Raw genomic sequence first — 23,596 nt, 5'->3', positions numbered from 1 at the left:
AAGGTATTATTAATTATTTAATTTTAATGGGGGTAATGTGGTATAAGAGTTTATCTTTTAATTTATATTTATACCATTTTCCGACTTTTTTTAAGGTTTTACTTTACATGCTTTTACTAAAAATCTCTTTAAGTTACTTTAAGCGTTTATCGTTATTATATTCGTTAATGATTCGTTATTTGTATTAAAAGTAAATAATAATTTTTAAAGAATATAAGCCGTAGCCGTAGTTATTTATAACATCGTTAAGGGTGGACTTATGTTTTTATTTCGCTTTAGTTATATCTTTTTATGAGTTTTATGTCGGTAACTTAAATAACGCGTCCGGCATTAAATTTAATCGTCCGGGGATGTGTTGAACATTTAAATAAAATTAGGAAAAGTAGGTAAAGGTTATTATAAGTTTGGTGTTTATTTTATTAATGTTTAAAGTCTTAAACGTGTCGGCGTGAGCGATATTAATCGTTAATCCGTGGTCGGTGAACGTGATAACCGGTTACTCGTATAATTATAATTAAACTCGGTTCTATTTACACGTTTATACCAAACATGTTATTTCTAACTTTATTATATAATATCGATATTTAACCTTAATTAATACCTTAAATAAAAATAAGATTAATAATACTTTTAAAATAAATATTCTTATTCCATCTTATAATTCGTTTATATAAAATATTATAACGTTAAATCCTTTTTCCTTTAAAGCGTTTATCTTCATAAATGTTTTACAAGAATAATCCTAATAAATAAGGTTAACGAGATTAATAAAATTCTCTTAAATTATCTTAAAGGATAAAAGTTTTTTTTTTATTAAAGTGAATATTACTTTAAATATATATGTTTTTTTAGCGACGTTTTTTTTAAGAATTACGTTATTTTTTTTAACTGTTACTAATATTTTAATCTTTTACTTTTAAAGTGGTAAGATTTTTTGCTAATACCACGGTATATGTTTTTTAAGGAAACCGGTGAATTTTATATATGTTTTAAAATAACTTAATGTATTAAGCATTTTAATCTTTTTAATTACCTTCATTTTTTCGTTTAAGATTAAGATTTCGTTCCCATTTATAATAAAACTTAAAAGCTTAATTAAGGGATACCTTAAAAAACATTTCTTAGGGTTAATTATTAACTTAATCTTTTAATATGTTACAAATAATTAGCGGAGGTGATCGATATAATCCTTTTTAGTTTTACTGAAAACATAAACATCGTTAATGAACGCCTGGTAAAAGGCTTTTATATGTTATAACCTATGGTTTATAAAGCGTTATGTAAAAGCGGAGGAGTTTTAAAAGCTTATAAAAGCTATATTAGACATTTTAAATCCTCTTAGTAAAACTATAATTATCTTATCCTTGTGTTTATTAGCAATAAGTAATTAATAAAAAAAGGTAAAGGTATTGATGATACTAAAATATTTATTACCGTTTATCTTTTATAAAATGTCCTCTACTCGTGGCAGCGGGTAGTTATCGGGTAATACATATTTATTTAAGCGTTAAAGATCCATGATTACCCGCCTTTTTTTCTTCCCGTTTACCATCTTCCACACGATAAAGCAGGGGCATCCAAATGGGGTGGGTCTTTTTACCCACTCCAGTTTGCCCTTTTTGTGCATGGTATTAAAGGTGGTATCCAAAAATTTCCGGTCCTTGACTCCCAGAGGATAGGGGTGGCCGGCCTTGAACTTTTATTACCAATTATCCACCATTTCAATCGTTATCTTCTCATTGTTTGGGAGGTGGATGACGCCTACATCGTTCCAGATGTGGAACTCGTCGGCTGTATCGGCCAGGTGTTAGCCAAACAATCTGCTCGTGGCGTAACAGTGCACTCCGGCTCTCGACTCTAATTCGGGTATTCCATCCGTTTTAACTATGCTAGATGATGGTGTCTTGAAAGGAGCTTTCTTGGGGGGAATGGCGTCCTAGACGCGCTGCGGAACGGCCTCGTCTGTCTTTAGTGTCTGCTCCAAATCCTAATCGATTTGGAATTCGGCAACGAGGTCGTCCCGGTCAAACTTAGAAGTGGAATAAGCAATGCTCTATGCTATGTTAGCCCGGTCCCATATGGTGGTGAAGTACCTATCACTGTTGACTTCAGTGATGGTGCCTATCCTTCTGTTTTTATAAAGGGTAATTGGCTTGGTAGTATCGTTGTAGTATGCGACGGCTTTAATACCCGCTGATCCGTGTAAGGAGTTTAAAACTCCTGGGACTGTGCCCGTCACGTTGAAGTCCTGTCCCTCTGGCAGGTCGATATAGTTTACTAGTATATGTTATACCGCTTGCGGTAGCACTTGGACTATGAATGCAACGATAACCCTCCGCGGCACTGGCTTTAGTACGCAGTACTACATTAATATTGGTAAGTTCTTATAAGAGGCAAGGGTAATTACTTGCTTTGGGTAATTTACTACCACGCTATGTATAGCGTAAAAATCATTACCGAATAATAAGTTCGGTTTAAGGTTATAGTTGTAAACCCATGTCTCGATTTTAATTTGTATTAACACCTTAGCATTACTTTTAAGATAAATATTAAATCAAGCATGGTTATGGAACCTTAGCTTCCCGACTATACCTCCGGCAATTATAAGCTTATCAGCCTTAAACATATAAAAGTTTACCATAAACTATCTAAGCCAATTAGCGTCCACCATACAATGAGATGTGCCGGTATTTAAACAAATGGTAAATTTATTTCTAGCTTTACTAATAATTGGTAAGGTTAAATACGTATTCTTTTTAAATCCTTTAAAGTATATTTTCACCAAAGTAGCCGGAATTACTTTTCAATGTAATATTTTATTAATAATATACGCAGTATATACACTATTAACTAAATCTTTTAATTCTTAGATTAGTTTAATGGTTTATAAAGGTTAAAAACCCTTCGATATATAGTTAAAGGTAATAATTTTATCCTTAATATCTTTTATAATTAATAATATATAATATATATATATATAAATATATTCTTCTTAATTAATGATTTAAGGTAAGGTAAACATTACGTTAATAATAATTCCTTAATGAAAAAATAAAAGGGACCTAGATTACCGCATATATTAATTATGACGACATCTTATACCAAGTGATCTTAGGTTCGTGCAATTATTAGTGAAAATATGTTTAACACATGCCGCGTGTAATAAGAATTACGCGTAGCATTTACAACACGTTATATACGATGGATCATCATTACAAGAACTAAAAGAATAATAGGAATCGGATTTAATTTCCTTATCGATAACTTTATAATCGTTTACCAAAAAGAACCCATCGTTAAAGAGCTTACGCTCCTCCTATTCACGGTTTAAAGTATCATACTATATTTCTACTTGATTTGTTAAAAAATTATCCTTAATGTGCCGTCCCGGTTTAACCCATCATCGCCATCTAAAGCGGCGACGATCTCCACGGTTGGATCTCCCCCTACAATTATCGGAATAATACTCCCGTCCCCCGCGACCCATGCGATAACTTTAGTATCGGCGGCTGTAACCACCGGAACGGTTATTACAGGAATAGTTCCATGGCTCCTATCGCTGATTAGCCCATCGTTTGCCCTTATCATCTTTGTGATTATCTTAATCACAGTAATCGTCTCGATTGGTCCAGAAGGGGCGATCATTGTTACAATCACTCCGAGAGGGGCGATAGTTGTCGCGATTAATGCGATAAGGGCGGTAGTCGTCGCTTCGGCAACCACCTCCATATCGCTGGGTTTAATGGATGCCCGCGGAGGTTTCTAGGGCTTCCTCCATCGAAGAGAGGTTGGTAAGCTGAAGCTTGTCGGGAGCAGTCGGCAAGCCCTTTAGCATCTTGTCGCTAAATGACTGGGGTGCATCTGCATTATCGGTGGAGGAAGAGGTCAGCAAAGAAGCTCGCCAGACGCGGCGGCGCTCTTCCAAATAAGCGATCCAATCGTATAAAGATACTCCGGTCCCAGGGGCAATAACAGCCAATTTAAAATTGACGTCGAGGCGGTTGTATATAGCCGTCATATATTGCATTGTACTATCCATGCCCAAGGCACGACAATAGCCAATGACCTCTGCGGCCCAAGTTTGCAGCTGTGTGCCCTTCAGACATTCGTCCTTGGTAAAACGGGCTCGGTCGAGCTTCGCCATCGCTGTCATTTCGTCCAGCTTGAATTCTGCGAATAACTTTCGTAGGGCATATTTGCAGTCCGCACGCATGAGGTCCCAAATGACAAGATTTAAAGGTTAGAAATAAATTAAAGATTGAAAGAAAACTATTTAACTATAGAATAAAGAAATGAAATATATACACGTTGTGGTATAAGGTTTGCAATAGCTATAGCTACTGCCTCCTTATACCAAAGAGATAAGGTAAGAGCTATAGTTAATAAGGTAAGAAGGCTTGCGACAGTAAAGCATATTTATAAAAGGAAGCCATGATTGTGATATAATGAAAATCCATGGAGGTAAGCCATGGAGGTACCATAGGTTTTTTACGACGGTTAGATGAGGAAAATTTCGAGCAAACGACGCTACCTGGGTGCAATTGTCGTCTTGGCCAGACATAGATGCCGCTCATACGGTGCTGATTAAGGGTACAAGATAGCGTCACGGTGATGTTCTGGAAAGGAGGGAGACAAAAATTGAGTTGATAAAATACGGTTAATGAATAATGATGAGTTAATAGAATACGGTCAATGAATAATGATGTGTTGGAGAAAAGGGGGATAAAATTGAATTAATAGAATACGGTCAATGAGTAATGATGTGCTTAAGAAGTAGATATATGGTCAATGAGTAAAGTATGGAAAGTGAATAGTAATATGGTCAATGGGTAAAGATGGGATCAATGAATAGAGATATGACGGTTGTTGATTAACCCTTCAACAACCAAGAGGTCTGGTGATTTTCTGGGTATGCTATCGCTACCCGTCGGATGAACCGGTATGGTATTGGGGTCTTTCGACCGTGGCGCAAAGGTGCTACCAAATGACAAGACTCAAAGGTTAGAAACAAACTAAAGATTAAAAGAAAACTATCTAACTATAGAACAAAGAAATGAAATATATATACGTTGTGGTATAAGGTTTGCAATAGCTATGGCTACTGCCTCCTTATACTAAAGAGATAAGGTAAGAGCTATAATCAACAAGGTAAGAGGGCTTGCGACAGCAAAGCATATTTATAAAAGGAAGCCATAATCGTGATACAGTGAAAATCCATGGAGGTAAGCCATGGAGGTACCATAGGTAGTTTAATAATTTAATAATTAACTTTAAGCTTTAAAACGTATTTAAAAAACTTAATAACGTAAAAATTATTAACATTATAAATAATAATACTTTTAATTTTATTTAATAAATAATAATTATTTTAATAAATAAATTATGTAATTAAACTAATAAATATCTTATATACGTTTTTATTAATAACTTTTTTTTAAACCTATAATTATTTAAATAATTAAAATTAAAAAATATAAATATAAATAAAATTTACCGTAAAAATTATAATATTATAAAAATTATTTTTAATAATTATAAAACCTTAAAATTTAATAAAGTTTAATAATAATTTACGTTTAATAATTTAATTAATTAAATTATTTAATATAATAATAACTTAATTATTTTTTTTAAGTTTTGTTATCCGCACCCCCTTTTTTTAATAAAAGGGCTTTATTCGCACCCCGGTATATAGGAAAAAAGTAAAAAAATATTAATCGTTTAAACGTTTTAATTAACTTTAAATATATTATCTTAAATAACTTTTAATCTAGGAATCGGATTAAAATATATCCAACTTTATTAAAACCGTTTTAATTAGACGATTTAAACGATATATGTTTTAAATTGATATAACCGGTGGTTATAAAGTTATTTAAAAAATAATAAAATAAACGATTTATCGTTAACCTAGCGTTAAGTAAAGCGTATTACGTAATGCACGGACCACTTTAATTTATACCATTTTTAAAGTAAAATGTAATCTTTAAACTCGAATAATTTTATAATTAATAATCGCATTAATTTAAAATATATATCGTTTAAATTATTTAATTAAGTTAATTTAAACGACATAAAATACACTTTAATTTAAATCTTAAATTAAAAGTTATATTAAATCTTTTAATAAAAATTAACTTTAAAGTTTAAACCTTTTACGTTATAATTTTAATATATTAAGGTGTAAATAAAACCCTTTTATTAAAAAAAGGGGATATAAATAATAAAACTCTTTAAAATATATAATAAAAAAAGTTAAAAATATTATTTATTATAAATAAATATAATTATTATATAAATAATATAAATATTAATAATTAAATAAAATTATCGTATAAATTTAATTATAAATACCGTTAATAAGTTTTAAAAATATTAAAGTTATATTTTTTATTTTAATTAATTTTAATTAATACTTTTTATTTATAAAAAAAAATATTACTTTTTAAACCTTTTTTTAAACTTTAAAAAATTAAATTTATTATATTTTAAATAAAGTTATTTCTTTTTATAACTTATATATAAACGCATATAAATATAACTTTAAAATAACGTTTAAAAAAAGCAATTTATATAATAAGCTTATTAATCACGTTTAATCTTTAAATAAAAATTTATTTTTTTATTAAGAGTTTTGTTATCCGCACCCCCCTTTTTTGATAAAAGGGCCTTATTCGCACCCCGGTACATGGGAAAAAAGCAAAAGAATGCCGGTCGTCCGAGCGCTCCAACTAGCTTCAAACACATCACCTTGAATAACTTCCAATCCAGGAATCGGATTGAAGTGCATCCAGCTCCATTAGAACCGTCTCAATTAGACGATCCAAACGATATATGTTTCAAATTGATACAACCGGTGGCTGCAAAGTTATTCAGAAAATAGTGAAATAGACGATTTGCCGCTAGCCTGGCGCTAGGCGAAGCGCATCACGTGATGCACGGACCACTTCAATTTGTACCATTTTCAAGGTGGAATGTAATCTTCAAACTCGAATAACTTTGCAGCCAGCGGTCGCATTGATCTGAAACATATATCGTTTGGATTGTCTAATTGAGCTGATTCGAACGACATAGGATGCACTTCAATCCGAATCTTGGATTGGAAGTTGTACTGGATCTTTTGATGGAAGCTAGCTTTAAAGCTCGGACCTTTTGCGCTGCGATCTCAATGTACCGGGGTGCGAATAAGGCCCTTTTATCAAAAAAAGGGGGTGCGGATAACAAAACTCTTTATTAAACTTATTAAAAAAATAATATTTAAAAACGTTTTTATCGAGGATTAAAAACGTTATTAGAAAATTTATTAAATATAAAAATAAAAAAAACATAATTTCGATATAACACTTATAATATAACTTTATATAATTTTAAATATTATTAATATAAATAATATATGCAAAATTAAATAATAAATTATATATTTATAAAATAATTAAATTTCATTAAATATTATATTTATAAAATGGTAAATAATTTAACTTAGTTATATTTTTATTTATTTTTAATAACTTTATTACTTATGTTACCTTATAACGTTTAAAGGGATAACTTTAAGTGTAAGTTATGTTATACCATAGTAACGACAAAATAATACGGAGTACCTTAGGTTAGGAAGGCTCGGCACGTGCATGTAGGCATTTAGGTTAATGGAATCTTTTAGTTAGGGATTCCGTCGGGAACCAGGGAGCATGTTTTTTTTTTCTTTGCACTAAAAGATTCCCCCGCATGATTTAAAAAGTCACGTTTCAGAAGCAACAAGGGTAGTTAGAGGGAGCGGTCATCATACGTCGTAGTTATCATATGTAAAAAAAAAAAAAAATTGAATGCCAAGATCGTCTAAGGCTGTGCCCCTGAACTAATGCATACAGAAGCAGGGATTATTGATATTAGGTACGCTTAGCTACATGGGGCGTTTGGATGGATGGATCCTTGCAGGAGTTGCTGCAATGATGTACTATGTACTACTAGTAGTACGATCTACAATATCTACTCAGGGTACTGTACCTGCACTATTCGGAGTTGTACTGTTGTAGACTCCAGATGTTACTTCCGTGTACAAACTCCTCAAGGTGGTAGACAGTTGAAAACCTAACGTCTTAGGTAGTTTTGTTTCATTTATATCGACGGTGCCTTCGCCCGTTCGTTCGTTGCCCCTCGCCCAGCAACCAACTGTCCATGCCGGCTATGCTCTCGAGAATAAGAAAAAGCCAAGATTCAACGAGATGAGACTGGGGACGAAGAAACCCTGCTGGCGCAGCATTGATCGACGACGAGAACCCTTTTCTCGTCCCGAAGTCAAAGGAAAACGTACAAAATAGATGATCCAAGAACTCAGGGTCGTTGTACTAGGTTATGTAGATGGAATTCCAAGGGAAAGCTAGCTTGCTTGGGAACCTATGGGAAGGATCATACGGGGTGGCATGTGGGTATTTCAATCACCGGTGATGACATGCGAGAGGGACCGGGACATTTTTATGTCGGTACAAACATTAGTGCAAGTAGGTATCATGAACGGGGAAGGCATTCGTTCGTACAATAATAGGGTGACCCTGACCAAATCCAACTTGTGATGTAAACCTCCCCCTTTCCCTCCTCCTTCGTCATCATCACCAACCACAACCAACCAGTACACTCCTTTTCTATACACTCGTCGCCGGTCGAAGAAATAAACAACACACGTCACTCCTTTACAACCAACCAACCAACCCAATACCAAAAAAAATCAAAGTCAAAAATCAAAAATCAAAATGCAGTTCAAGACCCTCGCCCTCGCCCTCCTCGCCTCCGCGGCCGCCGCCGACTCCGTCCAGGAGCTCGTGAGCGAGCTGCCGGCGTGCGCGAAGAAGTGTCTCGACGACGCCTCCGCGCAGATCGGCTGCTCCGCCACCGACGTCAAGTGCCAGTGCGGCAAGTTCACCGACCTGACCGACGCCGCCATCGGCTGCCTTTCCCTGACCTGCAGCTCCGACGAGCTGTCCGGTACGTGTGTTTTCTCATCCCTCTCCTTATATATATATATATAAAATATATCCCTTCCAAAAAAAATATGTGTATAACAATAAATACGCGTGTGCTAACGAGTGTAAAACAAACAAAACAGACGCAACATCCACCTCCGCCGAAATCTGCGGCAAGTCCACCATCGACTCCACCATCGACTCCACCGGCGACGCCATCGCCTCCGCCGCCGGCAGCGCCGCCTCGTCCGTCACCTCCGTCGTCGGCGATGCCGCGTCCTCCGTCGGCGACGTCGCTTCCGACGTCGCGTCCGACGTAACCTCCAAGGTCACGTCTGCCGTCGGCGACCTCGTCACCCCCACCGAGACCGGGTCTGCGTCGTCCGGCAGCGGCAGCGGCAGCAGTGCGTCGTCTGGGGCCGCGAATGCGGATGCGGCGGAGGCGACCCCGACGGGCGCGGGTCACCGCGCTGTGGCGGGCTTGGGGCTCGCCGCGGCGTTTGTGGCTTTCGCTCTGTAGAGGAGGGAAGTAAGGGATGAGACGAGATTTGGAGGGGGGGCACGGGTGATTGGTTGATGAGAAAGGGGAGGGGGGGTAGCGTGTTTGAAGGGGGGAAAGGGAGATGAATTTTTTGACAGCTAATTGCCCCAAGCCAGCCAGGTAGTGTGTAATACCCAATGCTCAGCGAAAGAATTAAATCGATCCATCTGATGTTCAAATGTCGTTTCTTTGATCTAAGCTTTTCTATGAAATGACGTGCGGTTGTTTTCGGCAACCCGCATGTATGAATCTATGGTGGTATCCGTCTATCGTGATATGAACAGATCTAGCGGCGTGTTTATACATACTTGTCTCCTTTCTCGTATATCATTAGTTACTTGGGTAGGCACCCACCTATGCAATGCCAAAAATCCCTAACGCGCCGTCCTCTCCACCGTCGAAATGACCATGCAGCCCATCCATCTCCGCGAAGTGCATCGCAAAGTCGTGCCCCTTCTTTCGCACCTGCTCCGTTCGCTTCCAATCCCAACCCGTCGCCTCGGCATCATCAACCTCTGGTTCTGGGACAATCTCGCCACTGTCACCGAGGGACGACGGGACCGCGTCATCTTCCACGACCAGCCACCCACCGGGCCGCTCCGGCAGCATGCCGCTGGCCTCCATCACCATCGCCGGATGCACGGTCAAGCGCCCGACCTTGAACACGTACTTGCTCACGGCCGTAGCATGGATATGCTTCTGCCAGTCCTGCGGCGTCCCCTCCGTCTTCCTTGTCGGGCCGAACACAGACGCGTCCCACGAGCGCGGCCTCACGGCGCCCTTCTCGACGAAGTGCGTCACGATGTACAGCCACTTGCGGTCCCAGCTCAGCACGCGCGTCCACATCTCGTAGCTCTGGTACGGCTGCAGCTCCTTCTTGAAGCTGCAGTGGACGGCGCCGAGCGCGACGCCGAACTTGCCCCTGGCGGGTTTCCCCGGGTTCGACGGGTCCATGACGAGCTTGGTGGCGGCGTTGCGGCTGATGGCGTGGCAGCCGCGCGCGAACAGGTGCGAGACGAGCTGCGAGCGGCCGACGTCGAGGTCCGCGAAGTATGTTGAATTGGACTTGTGCAGGTAGTAGTCAACCTCGAGCAGCGAGACGTGCGAGGGCGTGATGACGTGGTGGAAGAGCTTGTCGGGCGTGTGTGTGTGGAAGCGCCGGAAGGCGAAGTGCTCGATCAGGCTGCCCCAGACGCGGAACTAGATCGCTTTATCTTAGTAAACGGCTTCTTCATATTACTCATTGCTTATAAGTGGTTGGATGTGGGAGTGCCGTACTGTCCAGGCGAAAGGCAAGCTCTTCCAATTGTATAGCACAACGGCCAGCGCTATGATTCGACTCGTTCTGCCCGGGCCCTTGAAAAAGTACTCGAGCTGGCCCAATGCATTGCCTCTCGCGTTGTTGAAAGTTGCGAGAGTCGCCGCTAGTACTTTGTCCGATAAGGAGGCTAGAGACGCCATGATGATGATGATTCACTATGCTACAAATCAACTAGACTTCGATGGCGGCGGCGAACGGTAAAGGCGATTAGGGAGCGCAATGACTTTTGCGTGTAGGAATCCCGCAAATAAGATGACGAGGGCAATTCCCCATAGAGGTAGCGCTCGGAGATGGCACAGCAAGGTGGTGGTACACTTTGCGACAACGCTGTTGTGTGGCGTAAATGACATTCGAAGAGGGAGAGACGGTCAATCAGGATCAGATGGAGAAGGCAGTTTTAAGCATTATAGTCGAAACCAAAATATCTCTCCCGATTTCAGTTTTCCAAGAAGAGAAGAGAAAAAGACAAATAATAATAAGAATCGATGGCGATGGCGATGACGACTTGGAGGGTCTGAATTGAACCGAGGCATCCAGGTTGCTTATTCAGATTCAATCCAGAACAATGCCGGAGTTCTGCCGCCAAAAACTGACACTAGCGTGGCTGATAAGCCCCTGAACTGCCTTATCTTGACTAACGCTCCCCCCTATTCCTAGTAAGACGGGCGAAGAATGCCAATAGCTCCGTAGATGCAAGTACAGCAGTATAGACGATACACCAGAATAATTTTGATTGGGATGGTGGTATTATAACTTAGCTAAAGCATCCAAACCACCTCTAATCTCCTCCAACCTCTCGTTCTCCCCCCAGCCTACAATGCTACTCGCATACTTCTTCAGCAGCATAACCTCACTCTCACGTCGCAGGCAAAAGTTCTTAGCCTTTTTCGTCAAGTACTGGTCACCCTCTTTCCAGCTGACGTACAAAACCGCCTCGTAGATGTTTGCCGCCATAGTAAGTACAGTTGTCTGAACTTTCGCCTTGCCGTTTTCTTCAAGCAGCACATTTAGCTGCTCGGTATATGCGATCGTGGTTGCCGCGGCCCCCAGACACTGGTTGGATGCTTGCCACAAGGGCCCGTTGACTTTGAACTCGGCAATGAAGAAGGGGTACGATACGTTCCCGCTGGTGTCGATGGGGCCCACCTGCTCGTGCGTGGTTCTCTGAGGCTCGGAAAAGGCGTACAGGTCGGCATATCCATAGGTCATATCCGGTTGTGGAATCGATACTCTGCGGATGCCGTCTTTCGTGGGGACCAAGTCGGCGCGGAACGGCGCGGCTTCCCACCTCATAAGCGCTCCCTCTCTCGGTCGTTTCGGGAACACGGTTTCGATGAGCAGCGCCATGGCGTTTGATACCTCGGGACCGCACCGTTGCAGTTTTCGGACATACCGCCAGTCATCAGCGTCCATCGTTTCTACTTCGGTCCCCAATTTCCTTTCAATGAGATCCCATGTCTCCTGGACTGCTGGGGGTAGCTTCTGATCGGACGGTGCATAACAAATATTGTTGCGGAAAAGAACAAGTTCAGAGTAGTCTGGGCTACGTGCAGAACTCTTGGTGGAATCAGTTGCTCCAGACATAAGGGCATAAAACTCGAATATGGATGTCGCTGGCCTCGACTTTCCCGCCCCTGAGTCTATGACGGAGCTGGGCTCAGTAACATCAACATCATCGAATGTACGTTTTACTGAATTATGTAGCTCTGGCATACCAGCATGGGGAACCTGATCTTTGTCGCACGGCATTTTCCCCTCGCGGAATTGCTTAGTGATGTGACGACTGAGGGGAATCCCTTTAAGCCACGTGAATATAAACTCTAGTTTGGCCTCGGTACAGCAGTGCTCATGGGGTGGATAAGCTTCTTCCGCTTCTTCAAACTCAACAATTCCTGTACGCCTCCGCTTTACTGGGCGTTGCCGTGTCGTTTTCATGGTGACCCGTCAAGCCATAGTGGTCCAAAACACCTAAGACGTAGAGTCAACAAATAGGGTTGATGAGTGGGCGTAAATCGAGGAAGATAGGATGAGTAAACTAGAGAATAGAAAATAGTATCCCGTTCCCCTTTAAATGATCGCATGTATAAGGGCACGATGGCTTCATTGGGCGTACAATGTTCGCCGCTGGGCCATCGCATTGTTCTCAGACCCGGAAGGGCGACAGAAAGGATACAAGGAAATCTTATATGCCATTACAAGGCTATTGGTGGCCCCTAATATTTCATTATTGCCAGTCAAACTTCATAAGTGACCCAGGAGAACAAAGAAGTCTCAGTTAAAGCACCTCTAACCCGAAGAAAGTGAAGGTGGCCCTACACGTGTATGCATTTCTAGCTGTCTTAGGTGGGTGGAGGACAAAGGCGGCGGACTCTCACTTTGAATGCTGCTACGTGATATGTCTTCCACAGGTATAGACATGTCCACGAATACCAAACCTTGTACGGGATGTACGCACACAAGTGGACGTGGCCGGCTCCTGCTCAATATGATATTTCACTGTCTCTAAGTCGTAAATGCACACTCAATTGTGCTTTGCGGTATGCAGGATGACTTGGAGCTGAGTTCGGGAACATGGTCAGTACATAATGTGAGTTGAATAGCCAAAGGTTTATTCTGAGCATTCCGAAGAAGCTTATCTGTTTCTTTAATGTACCTAGACTTCCCTAATGGGACCTGTGAAGTAGTGCCTTGCTCGCACCATGTACCAAACAATGCTAAATATCACCACCGCGCCCCATACCAGAATACTCCAGTTCGCGTTCTCGGGCGTCGTCGGGGTCGTCTGCGGCCAGAATGACCAAAACAATAGGAGTATACTGTAAAGGCAAGCGACAACGTTGTTGAAGACTCCAAGTGGCTCTGGCAGCTTCCAAGGGCCCCAAATCAGATTATCGGGGGCCATGATTTCCGATGAGTCGTAAGGCTGGAATGCGCCGGTGGTGCGTCGCCAGAGTAGCAGACCACATACGAGTAGGTATGACGAGAACAGGGCGGCAATAGCTAGAGAAAGTAGAGCATTCAATGCGATGGCAGAGCCAAGGACGATAAGTGATAGTAGCACGGTAATCGCCAGCGTAGTCAGAATTGCGTTTACAGGTAGCGCACTCTTATTTAACTAATAGAATGATCAGCAAAGCCATGCATCAGAATGGAAGTGTAAAGCCAATGTAGTTTTACCTTTACTAGATGCCTGTCGAAGGGCAGACCCCTATCCCGTGAAAATGACCACATCATACGGGAAGCAGAGGCGTACACACCAACGCTACTCGCAACCGCCATGACAAAAACAACGCAGGCCATGATGCAGGCACCTGTGATAGACCCAACAGAGGAGTAGAAAATCTCGAGAAATGGGTAGAACATGGTCGTGGCAGCTTCCATCGCTGCATCTACGTCGCTGAGACAAAACATCAGGGCAATAGCCATGGCGAAGGCAAGAGAACCGTTGATTAATATGGTAAACAGCAGAGCACGGGGTACCACTAAGGCAGCGGACTGTATCTCCTCAGACATATGCACGGCGCAGTCTGCGCCTAAGAGAGAGCCAGCGATGGCCGGGAACCCGACGAAGAACGACAGGCCCTGAGTCGACCAGCCGCCAGTGTTGAAGAAGGTCGTGAACACCATCTTCGGATCATTATGGGGCGCGAAGTAGACCATGGGGACTAGAACCCCGAAAAAGCCCGCGAGATGAAGGATGAGAATGGCGCCTTCGAATTTGGCTATCGCACGGCTCGTTGTCGAATTCACCATCACGGCGAATAAGGTGGCGGCCCAGATGATCAAAACCGTGTGCCAGTTTTCGGGCACATATGAGGGATTGGTCAGCACGATGATACCCTGGAGCATGGTCGCGATGATGTACCCGACGGAGACAGCTAGGGCCTGCCAGGCCAGAGTGGTCATCCAAGCAGTCATGTATGATAGGAAGACTCTGCTGGACTTTGGGGCCATCATGGCAACCCAATGGCTGGTGGTAGGTAGAGTCTCAGCCAGCATTCACGAATGGGGTAAGAGGTAGGTATGGGGTATCTTACTATTGCCCGCCAGCTGTAGGAGCGGAGGACGCAAGCTCTCCTAACACCGTATATACTGATATCGTGCCGATCCAGTTGATGAGAAATCCCCATACGACGCCAGCCGGTCCCCCGTTTAACAAGCCGGATATCGACGTGACCAAGATACCCTCCCAGGAGAGCAGCGCCGAACAAGAGAACCCTAATATTGACATGAAGCCAAAGCCGCGATTGAGAAGTGGGCGCTTCCCGAGGCGTCGGAGTTGGTCGTCATCGCGAGTGGAGCCGCCGATGGTGCGGGAGGATATCGGAATGATCGCATTGTCGAATGGAGACGTTGTGGTTTGAAGCTCGAAATCGTCCTTGATAGGCATCGTGGCGTATGAAGGGTGGTATATTGTAAGCGAATGTGTTGTGGGAAGATCAATGAGTTAGATCTTTGAGCTTCAGTAGGATCAACCTACGATATACCAGAAGAGTACTAGATGTAGGCAGTTTTGCGAAATGGGATGCGAAACGGGGACGTACCATACCTAGTATATCTACCTACATATAGTAAGCCATTATACAGTATTAATAATTATTCATGTATAGAGTATAACTATAGGTAGAGAGAGATATAAGCCTGGTATGTTGTAAAATACCCGGTATAGTGACTTATCATCTTGTTTACTCAAAAAGTGTAAGAGTACCCGTATCAAAGTGTTATCAAGAGGCTCTTTATTCTCGAATAAACATGTTATTACATACCGCCGTACTTCAATGTTGCTTTGTTACCTGCCTATCTAGTCAGGAGCTCCTATCTTTCTCCCTTACTGTTTGGGCTGTTTCAATTCTGGCCATAATACGTATTTCAGCTTATAAGAATAATCCTATAGTAACATATTAGCCAGCTGAAAAGCGACGGCGTAGCTTAACTCCGAATGGCGAGTATGCACAACGGAAAATAACAAAACACCAATGAGTCCTCTAGCAACATCACCACTAGCAAGACTTATACAATTATCATCCCTTGAAACCAGGCCCGAAGACTGTTAAACCCGTTTAACAAAGTGGCCTGAAGGACTTGCGAACGGCACGGATTCGGTGAAGTTTCGTTAGCACGATGCCCGTGGATTTCAGACCTAAGATACCTACCTACCTAGTACGATCAAGCGATGCCTATAAACTCGAAAAAGAAAATTCCGCATAGAAGTGCTCATATCTGTGAAGAATACCATTTACGGCTCCGCATATAACACAATATACGAACGTCCCAAAACCATGCCTTCTACAAATTTGGTGGGATGTATAAAACTCGCGCCTGACTACAAAGACCTTTTAGAAAAAGTTCCTATCGTTAACCGGATGCCAAATGTTTGAGGATGAAGAGTATTAAAAAAGTCCCAACAAATACTACATCACCCAAGGCCAAGCCCGATGGTGTTGGCGGATGCACTGCTACATATAAGCGCTACAGTTTCCACCCATTCAATCAACCTAACCTACATACTTCCCATACGTAAAAGATTTTTGTGATCAGGTCTATTGCGTATATCGCGCTGAGATTCCGGGTTCGGAATTTCACGCTGAATCCAAGGCACGAATGCCATGGTTATGGCCTTGCTTCGGCGCGATTCATCCATCTTCAGTACCAGTCATGCATGTCGTGGCTGACCGATGAGGCCATACACGTTAGTGTGAGCTAACTACGGGCCCGAGCCGTAACCGTTAGTTAGTTACATATGTAGTACCTACATGCTAGGTAGTACTGGGTACCTAATAGGTATGGGGTAGAGTTAGGGGAGTCGGGCCGCCTTGGCGATCGCTGCTAGCATTCTGTGAATAGGTGCGCAAGGTGTTATGGGCCTACCCAGTAGGTAGGTAGCCAAGGTAGATGAAAAGCTTAATGGAAAAGTACAAGTAGTTACATGTCTCTGCTATATAAAAAGCAAAAGACTTCATGTGCTGATCGAGGGCCATTCGGGACGAGCGTGGAAATTGTCGCATAACTGTCTCTCCTCCTCAGCTGGCGTGTCTTATGTTGCCATGACTTTAGGATTGGCCAAATTTGCGCTTATGCTTGACGGCCCTCGGATATTAAATACATACAATAGGTCCAAATAACATTGAATGTGACAGCGACGTAAGTGTGTGCATCCTACGTAGTACTGCCTGCTACCTAGGTAAGGTATTATGTAGGAATCAGTAGGATACATATCAAGACTTCGCCAAGAGAGGAATGATTGGCTCAGTGATCTCGTCCCAAACGAAACCACATGAGGCCACATGGGAGGGTCTTAGCGAGCTAGCGTAGGGTGCAGCCATTTATATATCTATTTTGTTTTGCGACATGCATAACATTGCAGCTGTCTATAAATGGCAGTGTAAAACGAGAGGGGGTTGTAGATTTTTCACGCGGAGCAGAGCACCGAACAAGTTTTCACCTGGAGGATCGAGTGGACGTGCATGCTGCAACATTGATGCTTGTGATATTCCTACACACCTATGTGGAGTGGACTGGGCTGGATTCTGGACAAGCGACAGCCCGTTTGCTACCGAAGACTGTACATAGTAAAGCTCCAGTTGTCTGTTAAAGATCCAACAGGCACCAACATGTCCATAGATGTACATGCATGGCTTCCCTACGATGTTTGAGAGGCCGAAATAGATCAAGCCACCGAGTAGTTATTTATGCCCCTGTTTGTTGCATTTGTTGCAGCCTACATACCAATATCATATCCACCCACCATGGTACTCCTCCCCCACGGTCTTACTGGCATTAGTCCTAACAGAATTGCCTCGAGCAAGCATAGTTCCCGTTCCCGCCCCAGTCGCTGTAGATCCCGATGTCCCGCATCCCTCATCTTCCCATCTTTCATGGTCCCGTCGGCCGTATTTCGTAGCAAATGAAGACCAACACCGGAAATACACTAGAGAGAATATGACCATCGCAAAGGGGAAATCCTCCCCTCCATACATGCAAGTGAAGTAATAAATGCATTTCTTTTGACTCTTAAACTTGCCTAACCTAGGCTGTTCTGTGTTTATCTACTTACCTAGTAGGTAGGTAGGTACCTAACCTGAACACCTGAACAACTAAAAGAGTAATGTAACGTCCACTTTCAGCTTGGCTTGGCCCCGTACCACATCCTATGGCATCGCCCCTTCGAGTAAGCTACAGGTAGGTACCTACCTGCCTGCCTGCCTGCCTAGAAGGTAAACGGTAAGTCAACTGCCGTAGGCTATCCAGGGTTCGATCGCAAATCTGCACCTGCGTAAGCGCGGTATATGGGCTTTGGTTGGCTGGCTGGCTTTTGCCATCTGCTCGGTTCCTAACCTATATTTATGCCGCGGGAGTGTACGAATAGTTAAGCACAAGCACGGAGCGCGTGCAAGTCAAGGCCATCCTTCCTGCTTGCTAACTAACTATTCCCATCTTTTTCCAACAACCTTGAAAAGGACTCCATACATACTAAGCAGATAATAACCTTAAAAACCCGCCATAGCGGGAATATTGGGGCTTCTCAGCCCTGCGAATAGGTACCCGACCCGCTTGCGCTCGTGAACGACTGGATCTATCGTGATACCTACCTACCTAAGCATCGTCACGGGTCCCTACATAAGGTCGGTACCCGGTATCACCATACCAGCGATGCCATCGGCCTTTCGCCGCGCCACCGAGGGGGCTGCCGCCGATGCCGCCCCCTCGCCAGCAATGGGAATTGTCGTCACGGATACAAACATGAACCCGATACTGCAGATGATGACCTGGCTTCTCCTCGCGATGACGTTCCTCATGCTCTGCTTTCGCTTCCTGACCAAGTTCTTCCTGAAGACGAACCAGCGGTTTGGGTGGGAGGAGGTGCTTATTACCTCAGCTTTCGTACGTTCTAAAAAAAAAAAAAAAACATCGTCGTATGTCGCTTTTTGGCGGGAGACTAATAGTGAGACTGGGTGAGCAGCTCGTGGGACTGGGTGAATCGGTCACATTCCTCGTGCCGGAGGGCGAAATCCTGGGCAAAGCGCGGAGCGATATCTCGGATGCCGAGATGATCGCGGGGCTCAAGGTATTCCACCTAATTGTGCGATCGTGCGTGTGCTCTTGTGGCCGTACGTAGGCTGACCTCGCCTCGAATCCAGACACAATTTGCCGGGAACCTACTTTGGATTCTCGCGCTGGGACTGGCCAAGTTGTCAGTTTGCACGGGTTTATCTGCGCTGTCGCCGGAAACTGGACATCGCCGCCTCACGTCCGTCTTCGTCGCTGCCGTGCTCGTGTGGGTGGTGGTAGCTTTTTTTGGAACCGCTTTCCAGTGCGGGACCCACGGTCCGTGGGAAACGGGAGACGATGTGAAGTGCGTTGATAGGGTGAGAAAGCCAGCGCAGAGAGAATTCGGCCTTAGCACGAGTTAATACTGACCAACCGGTCGTGTAGTACGCATTTACGAAATATGTGGCTGTCACGAACATCATAACCGACGCGGCACTAATCGCATTGCCAGCGGCTGTGATACACCCCTTAAAGATGTCGATCAGAACCCGAACTACGGTTCTTGCCTTCTTCTCTGTCAGATTACTGTTCGTGTGGCCCACCCAACTCTTCTCCAAGTTCAAGTTTGGATGCAGGTCTAGCTAACACAAGAAAAAACAGGGCGATCGCCGGCACGATCTGCCAGCTCGTCTACCTCCCGCGCCTCTTCGAGCACGACTTCACGCTGCGGGGGTTCCCGTTCTACCTCAGCATGCAGTTCGTGCAGTTCGCGAGCATCTCGGCCGCGTGCGCCGCCTACTTCTGGCCCTTCCTGCGCTCGCTGCGCAGCGGCCTCATCTCCGCCGACAACAAGGCCTTCACCTCCGAGTACGCGCTCGCGAAGCTGCGCGCGAACGGCCGCGAAGGAGGAGGCGCCAGCGGAGACCTGGTGTCGGGCGGCTCGTCGTCGAGGAATCGGGGGGGCCGCAATAATTATATCAAGATCACGACGGATAACACGGTCACGACCGCGGTTCCGAGTCCGGGGCAAGGGGTGCCGGCGCCGAGTGTGCCTGCGGGAAGCGAGAGGTACATGAAGGATTGGTGATGGAAAGGGGGGACTTAGTAATTTCATCAAAGGGACTAATAATTTACACACACTTCAGCTACATGTCACTTCCCCTGTCCTCTATCACCACCACCAAGACTTTGACGTATTTCAGGTCACTTGTGCGAAACTTGGGGAGGCTAGTCACGACCAACGCAAGAGAGAAAAATCAAACGTAATTCCATTTCCTGTCGCCAAGCTAATACTAAAGATACACGTCGATCGACCCGGATGGGGTCAGAGATGTACCCCATTTTACCTGTGTCCCATTCCATCCCATCACTAGCACAGACCAGACCAAACCCCCGACGCCCAAACCCTCGGATTCCGGAAGCCCATCCATCCCCCTCGCGCCCAGCCCAGCACGTCACACACCATCATGGTTTCCCCCCTAGAGGACCGAGACGCGTAGCTTAGTCAGAGTAGTCGACGACCTCGACATCGGACATGACGATGGTGTTCGAGTCTCCTCGCTTCTTTGCCACCGGCACGTCCTGGTACACGATGGCGCTGTCCCGCTTCTCCTCGGCCGCGCTTTCGACTTCGGCGTCCTGGAACACGATTACGGATGAGTCGCGTTTGACTGTGGGTGGTGTTAGTGATATGAACTGGGTGTGAGGAGGTGGGTATGTAAGCTGGGGAGAGAAGGAGTGGTGTGGAATGCGAAATACCTGGGTTGATGGGCGATGCGATGGCGGTAGATCCCAGTACTGCGATGAGGAACGTTTGGAAGAGCATCTTGGTTGATTTTTGTACGTTGAACAGGTGACGTGTAAAAAGGGCTGGGCTGTGTATGAAGTATTCTGTATAAAGATGGCTAATGGCAGGACTTGGAGTGGAATGTTGTCTGATTTGATCGAACGACTCGCGGGTGAACTACATATTATGTACGAGATATGATGGGATGGGATGACTGGACGTCTTTATCATATATCATAGAGTAGGAGGCTGATAGTCGTCACTCTATTATAATATTGAGGCATTACCAAAGTACATAATCTCTAACGAGACATCCTGGCAACGTGTTCCCGGCTTATTGTCCCGGTGGTAGCATTGCATAAGGATCGGTTGCGTGTGGTATCAATACCGAGCCGTTTCTCCATCTTTCATTTTTTTAGCCTTACGAGAGGTGGCTTAGAAAGGCGGTTGTATTTTTGTCTGTGTTGAAAGGATCGAAACTAGGTAAGCAAAGTTCGCTGACAATCCAATCATGTAAGAGCGTCATGCTACATCAGTGGATTATCTCCATCCCCGCGGTTGGCCCACTTCTAGATCAAGACCTACATATACTTACGCGCGCGATATGGTTCCTTCTTGGGAAATCAATATAGCGCCACAGTTCCGTTCGGCAGATACCGTTCCAGTTAGTTCCCGAGAAGAGAGCGTTGACCTTCTAACTACCTATGCTCTAGACTGGAAGATCAACACATCCACCCAGGAGTACAAGATATCCGAAAGCAATAGTGGATGCTTACTATGCATGCTTTTGGCCATAAGGTTACGCCTCTTCGCTTCGCCGGCAAATGGGCTATAATTATGACAGGGGCGCGAGCCGCCTAGGACCCATCATGAGGCGTATTGTCGGGCTCTTTGTTTGGAATCATGATTGGTCACGCTGATGAAGTGAAGAACGATCCCGCCTTAGTAAAATGTCCCCATTCGTTGACTTGGACGATGTCCCGCGTCAGCAGGCTTCTTGTCCTACATGAAAGGGCGGAGCGGGTGGAAATATCTCATCGTACGGTAGTTATGACGATCCTTCTTCCCACCTCCTTAGATGATTATGGGGTCTCATCGGAGAGCCAGCCGTGGTTACCAGGGCGTGGGATGCCGATTTCTCATCCCACCCAGATAAAATCATATTTCGGAAAAGGTGGCGTACGTATACCTAGGTACCAGTGGACCATCCTGTCAGCCTGTATTGGATGAGTGGGTGTGTTGATCGAATCGAATGATACCTTGTATTCTGACGTGGTGAGATTCATATCAGTCTCTGATTTATTTCGAACGTGTAGCCAGGCCTTTCTATCCTTCAACCTTCATTCACATGTTCTGGGTTAATCACCATGGAGAAGCACTCAGAGGAAAGCGGAGAGCACCTGCTGGGGCACCGTGACGAATATAGTGACGACGAGCTCGAAGGGTCTAAAGGCAGACAACCACGATCTGCCTCTTCATGGTTACGCACCAACTTCCCCTTAGTTTTGATCTTGCTGGTGTTACTCTATATCGCAGTACTTCAGACTATTGAGCTCTCGTGGAAGTCGACACGATGCCCCTCATCGAAGAGCTGGGGAACCAACGATGATCATCACTATGGTACGTAATCCAAATAAGTCTTACGACGCTCGTATACTGATCGAGACTAGTCTTACCACAAGACGCTCTAAAATATGAAGAGAGACCAGAATGGTATCAACCTCAGTTACCATGGCATCAAGAACCTTCTGATGCACTAGACGAAGTGTGGGATGATCTCCTATACTGTTAGTGTTTCATCCTTTATTCCCTCCCAAGTTCTTCTGCTAACCTCTTTTTTAGCGCTCAATATCAGAGTTAAAAAGGAGGAACTGGATCTTTTACAGGAGAACAAGACAAATCTAGTCCAGATCACCGAGGGCAGTGGTGACGACTACGTCGGGGTCATCGGAGTATACCATCATATGCACTGTCTGAACAATATCCGCCGGCTACTGAGCTGGGATTATTATGGACCCAAGATGGCTGGCCAAAAGCACATGGAGGGCTTTTCCCCGGAACATTCCAGTACGTCCCGCACCTTGTAGATTCCGTGACGAAAAAGGGAAAAGAAGATAAAAAATGAGAGAGAAAATAAAAAAAGGACACAGGGCTGAATGTGATGTCTAACTGTTGAAACAGACCATTGCATCGACACGATACGGCAGGCGCTAATGTGCCACGCCAACACGGGATTGTATACGTCGGAGTGGGATGAGAAGACACACATGCCAAGTAGGGATCTAAGGTCGAGTTCGGTGACCACGTGTGTTCGATGGGATAGTCTCAATGACTGGGCACGACAGAGGGCTCTGAGACCTGGTCAGTATAAGTACCAGCGACCCAAGCCGAATCCGTGAGAGAATCCGTGAGAGAATCCGTGAAAAGGAGATGATGTAGGTACCTTGGAGTTCTCCATGGTGTGTATATCCACATGTAGACATACCCATAGATACGATGAGTTGAGATACCCCATTAAGTTGCTGAGAGTGTTTCTCATGAGGATTCCCAGTGCCACATCTCCAATGCTTGCCCCCCTATACACACCTACCTAGTACAGTATCTGCATACGTAAGCACATAGGTGGACTGGCCTAGAACCCCTTCCTTCTGCGCCATTGTATAGTGATATCTGCCTCGTGGGACGCGAATTGTATAAGCTTTCGCTGGCATCCTATATGTAGGTCTATTGGAGGTTGTTCGAAAAAGCTCTTCATTACCACACTCAAGGTAGCATTCGAGAGAAGGATTCATTTATACTGCGTCTCGTGTTTCTTTTTTCTTACCTCGGCTCGTCATTACATACCTACATAGGACTCCAGCGTAGGTACGTAGGGTAGGGCTTTATATGCAAACACCGATACCGAGTACATAGGACTAAGCACGTCAATGAATGTGCATAGGGATGTATGCGCGATAAGTTTAAAAAAGGAATTGGAATTTATAAAAAGATTAAAGATGCAT

The 23,596-nt window shown here is 44.1% G+C and overlaps 8 protein-coding genes across 8 annotated transcripts; 3 read left to right on the top strand and 5 right to left on the bottom strand.

The window, feature by feature from the left end:
- Window positions 1-3,535: 3,535 nt before the first annotated feature.
- Window positions 3,536-4,296, bottom strand: GGS25DRAFT_378059 (uncharacterized protein). The gene has a single exon (XM_049258242.1). It carries the CDS (start codon window positions 4,211-4,213, stop codon window positions 3,740-3,742), a length of 474 nt encoding a protein of 157 aa, XP_049114858.1. The 5' UTR covers window positions 4,214-4,296; the 3' UTR covers window positions 3,536-3,739.
- A 4,451-nt stretch (window positions 4,297-8,747) lies between these two features.
- Window positions 8,748-9,477, top strand: GGS25DRAFT_523864 (uncharacterized protein; the record flags this gene model as incomplete). The annotated part of the gene is made up of 2 exons (XM_049264503.1): window positions 8,748-8,979; window positions 9,101-9,477. The coding sequence occupies 2 exons, from the start codon at window positions 8,748-8,750 to the stop codon at window positions 9,475-9,477; spliced, it is 609 nt and encodes a 202-aa protein (XP_049114857.1).
- Window positions 9,478-9,557: 80 nt separating this feature from the next.
- Window positions 9,558-11,262, bottom strand: GGS25DRAFT_377800 (uncharacterized protein). Its single transcript, XM_049258239.1, has 3 exons — window positions 10,777-11,262; window positions 9,853-10,698; window positions 9,558-9,784 (listed from the first exon to the last, which is right to left on the bottom strand). The coding sequence occupies exons 1-2, from the start codon at window positions 10,957-10,959 to the stop codon at window positions 9,853-9,855; spliced, it is 1,029 nt and encodes a 342-aa protein (XP_049114856.1). The 5' UTR covers window positions 10,960-11,262; the 3' UTR covers window positions 9,558-9,784.
- Window positions 11,263-11,443: 181 nt separating this feature from the next.
- Window positions 11,444-13,239, bottom strand: GGS25DRAFT_378052 (uncharacterized protein). The gene is made up of 2 exons (XM_049258241.1): window positions 13,136-13,239; window positions 11,444-12,787 (listed from the first exon to the last, which is right to left on the bottom strand). Exon 2 carries the CDS (start codon window positions 12,752-12,754, stop codon window positions 11,567-11,569), a length of 1,188 nt encoding a protein of 395 aa, XP_049114855.1. The 5' UTR covers window positions 12,755-12,787; window positions 13,136-13,239; the 3' UTR covers window positions 11,444-11,566.
- Window positions 13,240-13,285: 46 nt separating this feature from the next.
- Window positions 13,286-15,353, bottom strand: GGS25DRAFT_377670 (putative GABA transporter). The gene is made up of 3 exons (XM_049258238.1): window positions 14,857-15,353; window positions 13,997-14,789; window positions 13,286-13,934 (listed from the first exon to the last, which is right to left on the bottom strand). Exons 1-3 carry the CDS (start codon window positions 15,207-15,209, stop codon window positions 13,473-13,475), a joined length of 1,608 nt encoding a protein of 535 aa, XP_049114854.1. The 5' UTR covers window positions 15,210-15,353; the 3' UTR covers window positions 13,286-13,472.
- A 2,786-nt stretch (window positions 15,354-18,139) lies between these two features.
- GGS25DRAFT_377504 (uncharacterized protein) lies at window positions 18,140-20,104 on the top strand. Its single transcript, XM_049258237.1, has 5 exons — window positions 18,140-18,700; window positions 18,780-18,899; window positions 18,958-19,185; window positions 19,253-19,395; window positions 19,469-20,104. Exons 1-5 carry the CDS (start codon window positions 18,470-18,472, stop codon window positions 19,893-19,895), a joined length of 1,149 nt encoding a protein of 382 aa, XP_049114853.1. The 5' UTR covers window positions 18,140-18,469; the 3' UTR covers window positions 19,896-20,104.
- On the bottom strand, window positions 20,102-21,083 carry GGS25DRAFT_377498 (uncharacterized protein). Its single transcript, XM_049258236.1, has 2 exons — window positions 20,567-21,083; window positions 20,102-20,478 (listed from the first exon to the last, which is right to left on the bottom strand). The coding sequence occupies exons 1-2, from the start codon at window positions 20,631-20,633 to the stop codon at window positions 20,309-20,311; spliced, it is 237 nt and encodes a 78-aa protein (XP_049114852.1). The 5' UTR covers window positions 20,634-21,083; the 3' UTR covers window positions 20,102-20,308.
- Window positions 21,084-21,961: 878 nt separating this feature from the next.
- Window positions 21,962-22,993, top strand: GGS25DRAFT_523858 (uncharacterized protein; the record flags this gene model as incomplete). The annotated part of the gene is made up of 4 exons (XM_049264502.1): window positions 21,962-22,214; window positions 22,265-22,381; window positions 22,437-22,661; window positions 22,776-22,993. The coding sequence occupies 4 exons, from the start codon at window positions 21,962-21,964 to the stop codon at window positions 22,991-22,993; spliced, it is 813 nt and encodes a 270-aa protein (XP_049114851.1).
- Window positions 22,994-23,596: the final 603 nt, after the last annotated feature.

This window comes from Hypoxylon fragiforme (assembly GCF_022984875.1).
Source record: "Hypoxylon fragiforme strain CBS 206.31 chromosome Unknown GGS25scaffold_7, whole genome shotgun sequence".
In the NCBI taxonomy this organism is placed as follows: domain Eukaryota; kingdom Fungi; phylum Ascomycota; class Sordariomycetes; order Xylariales; family Hypoxylaceae; genus Hypoxylon; species Hypoxylon fragiforme.
This window is presented reverse-complemented; position numbering and strand designations above follow the sequence as displayed.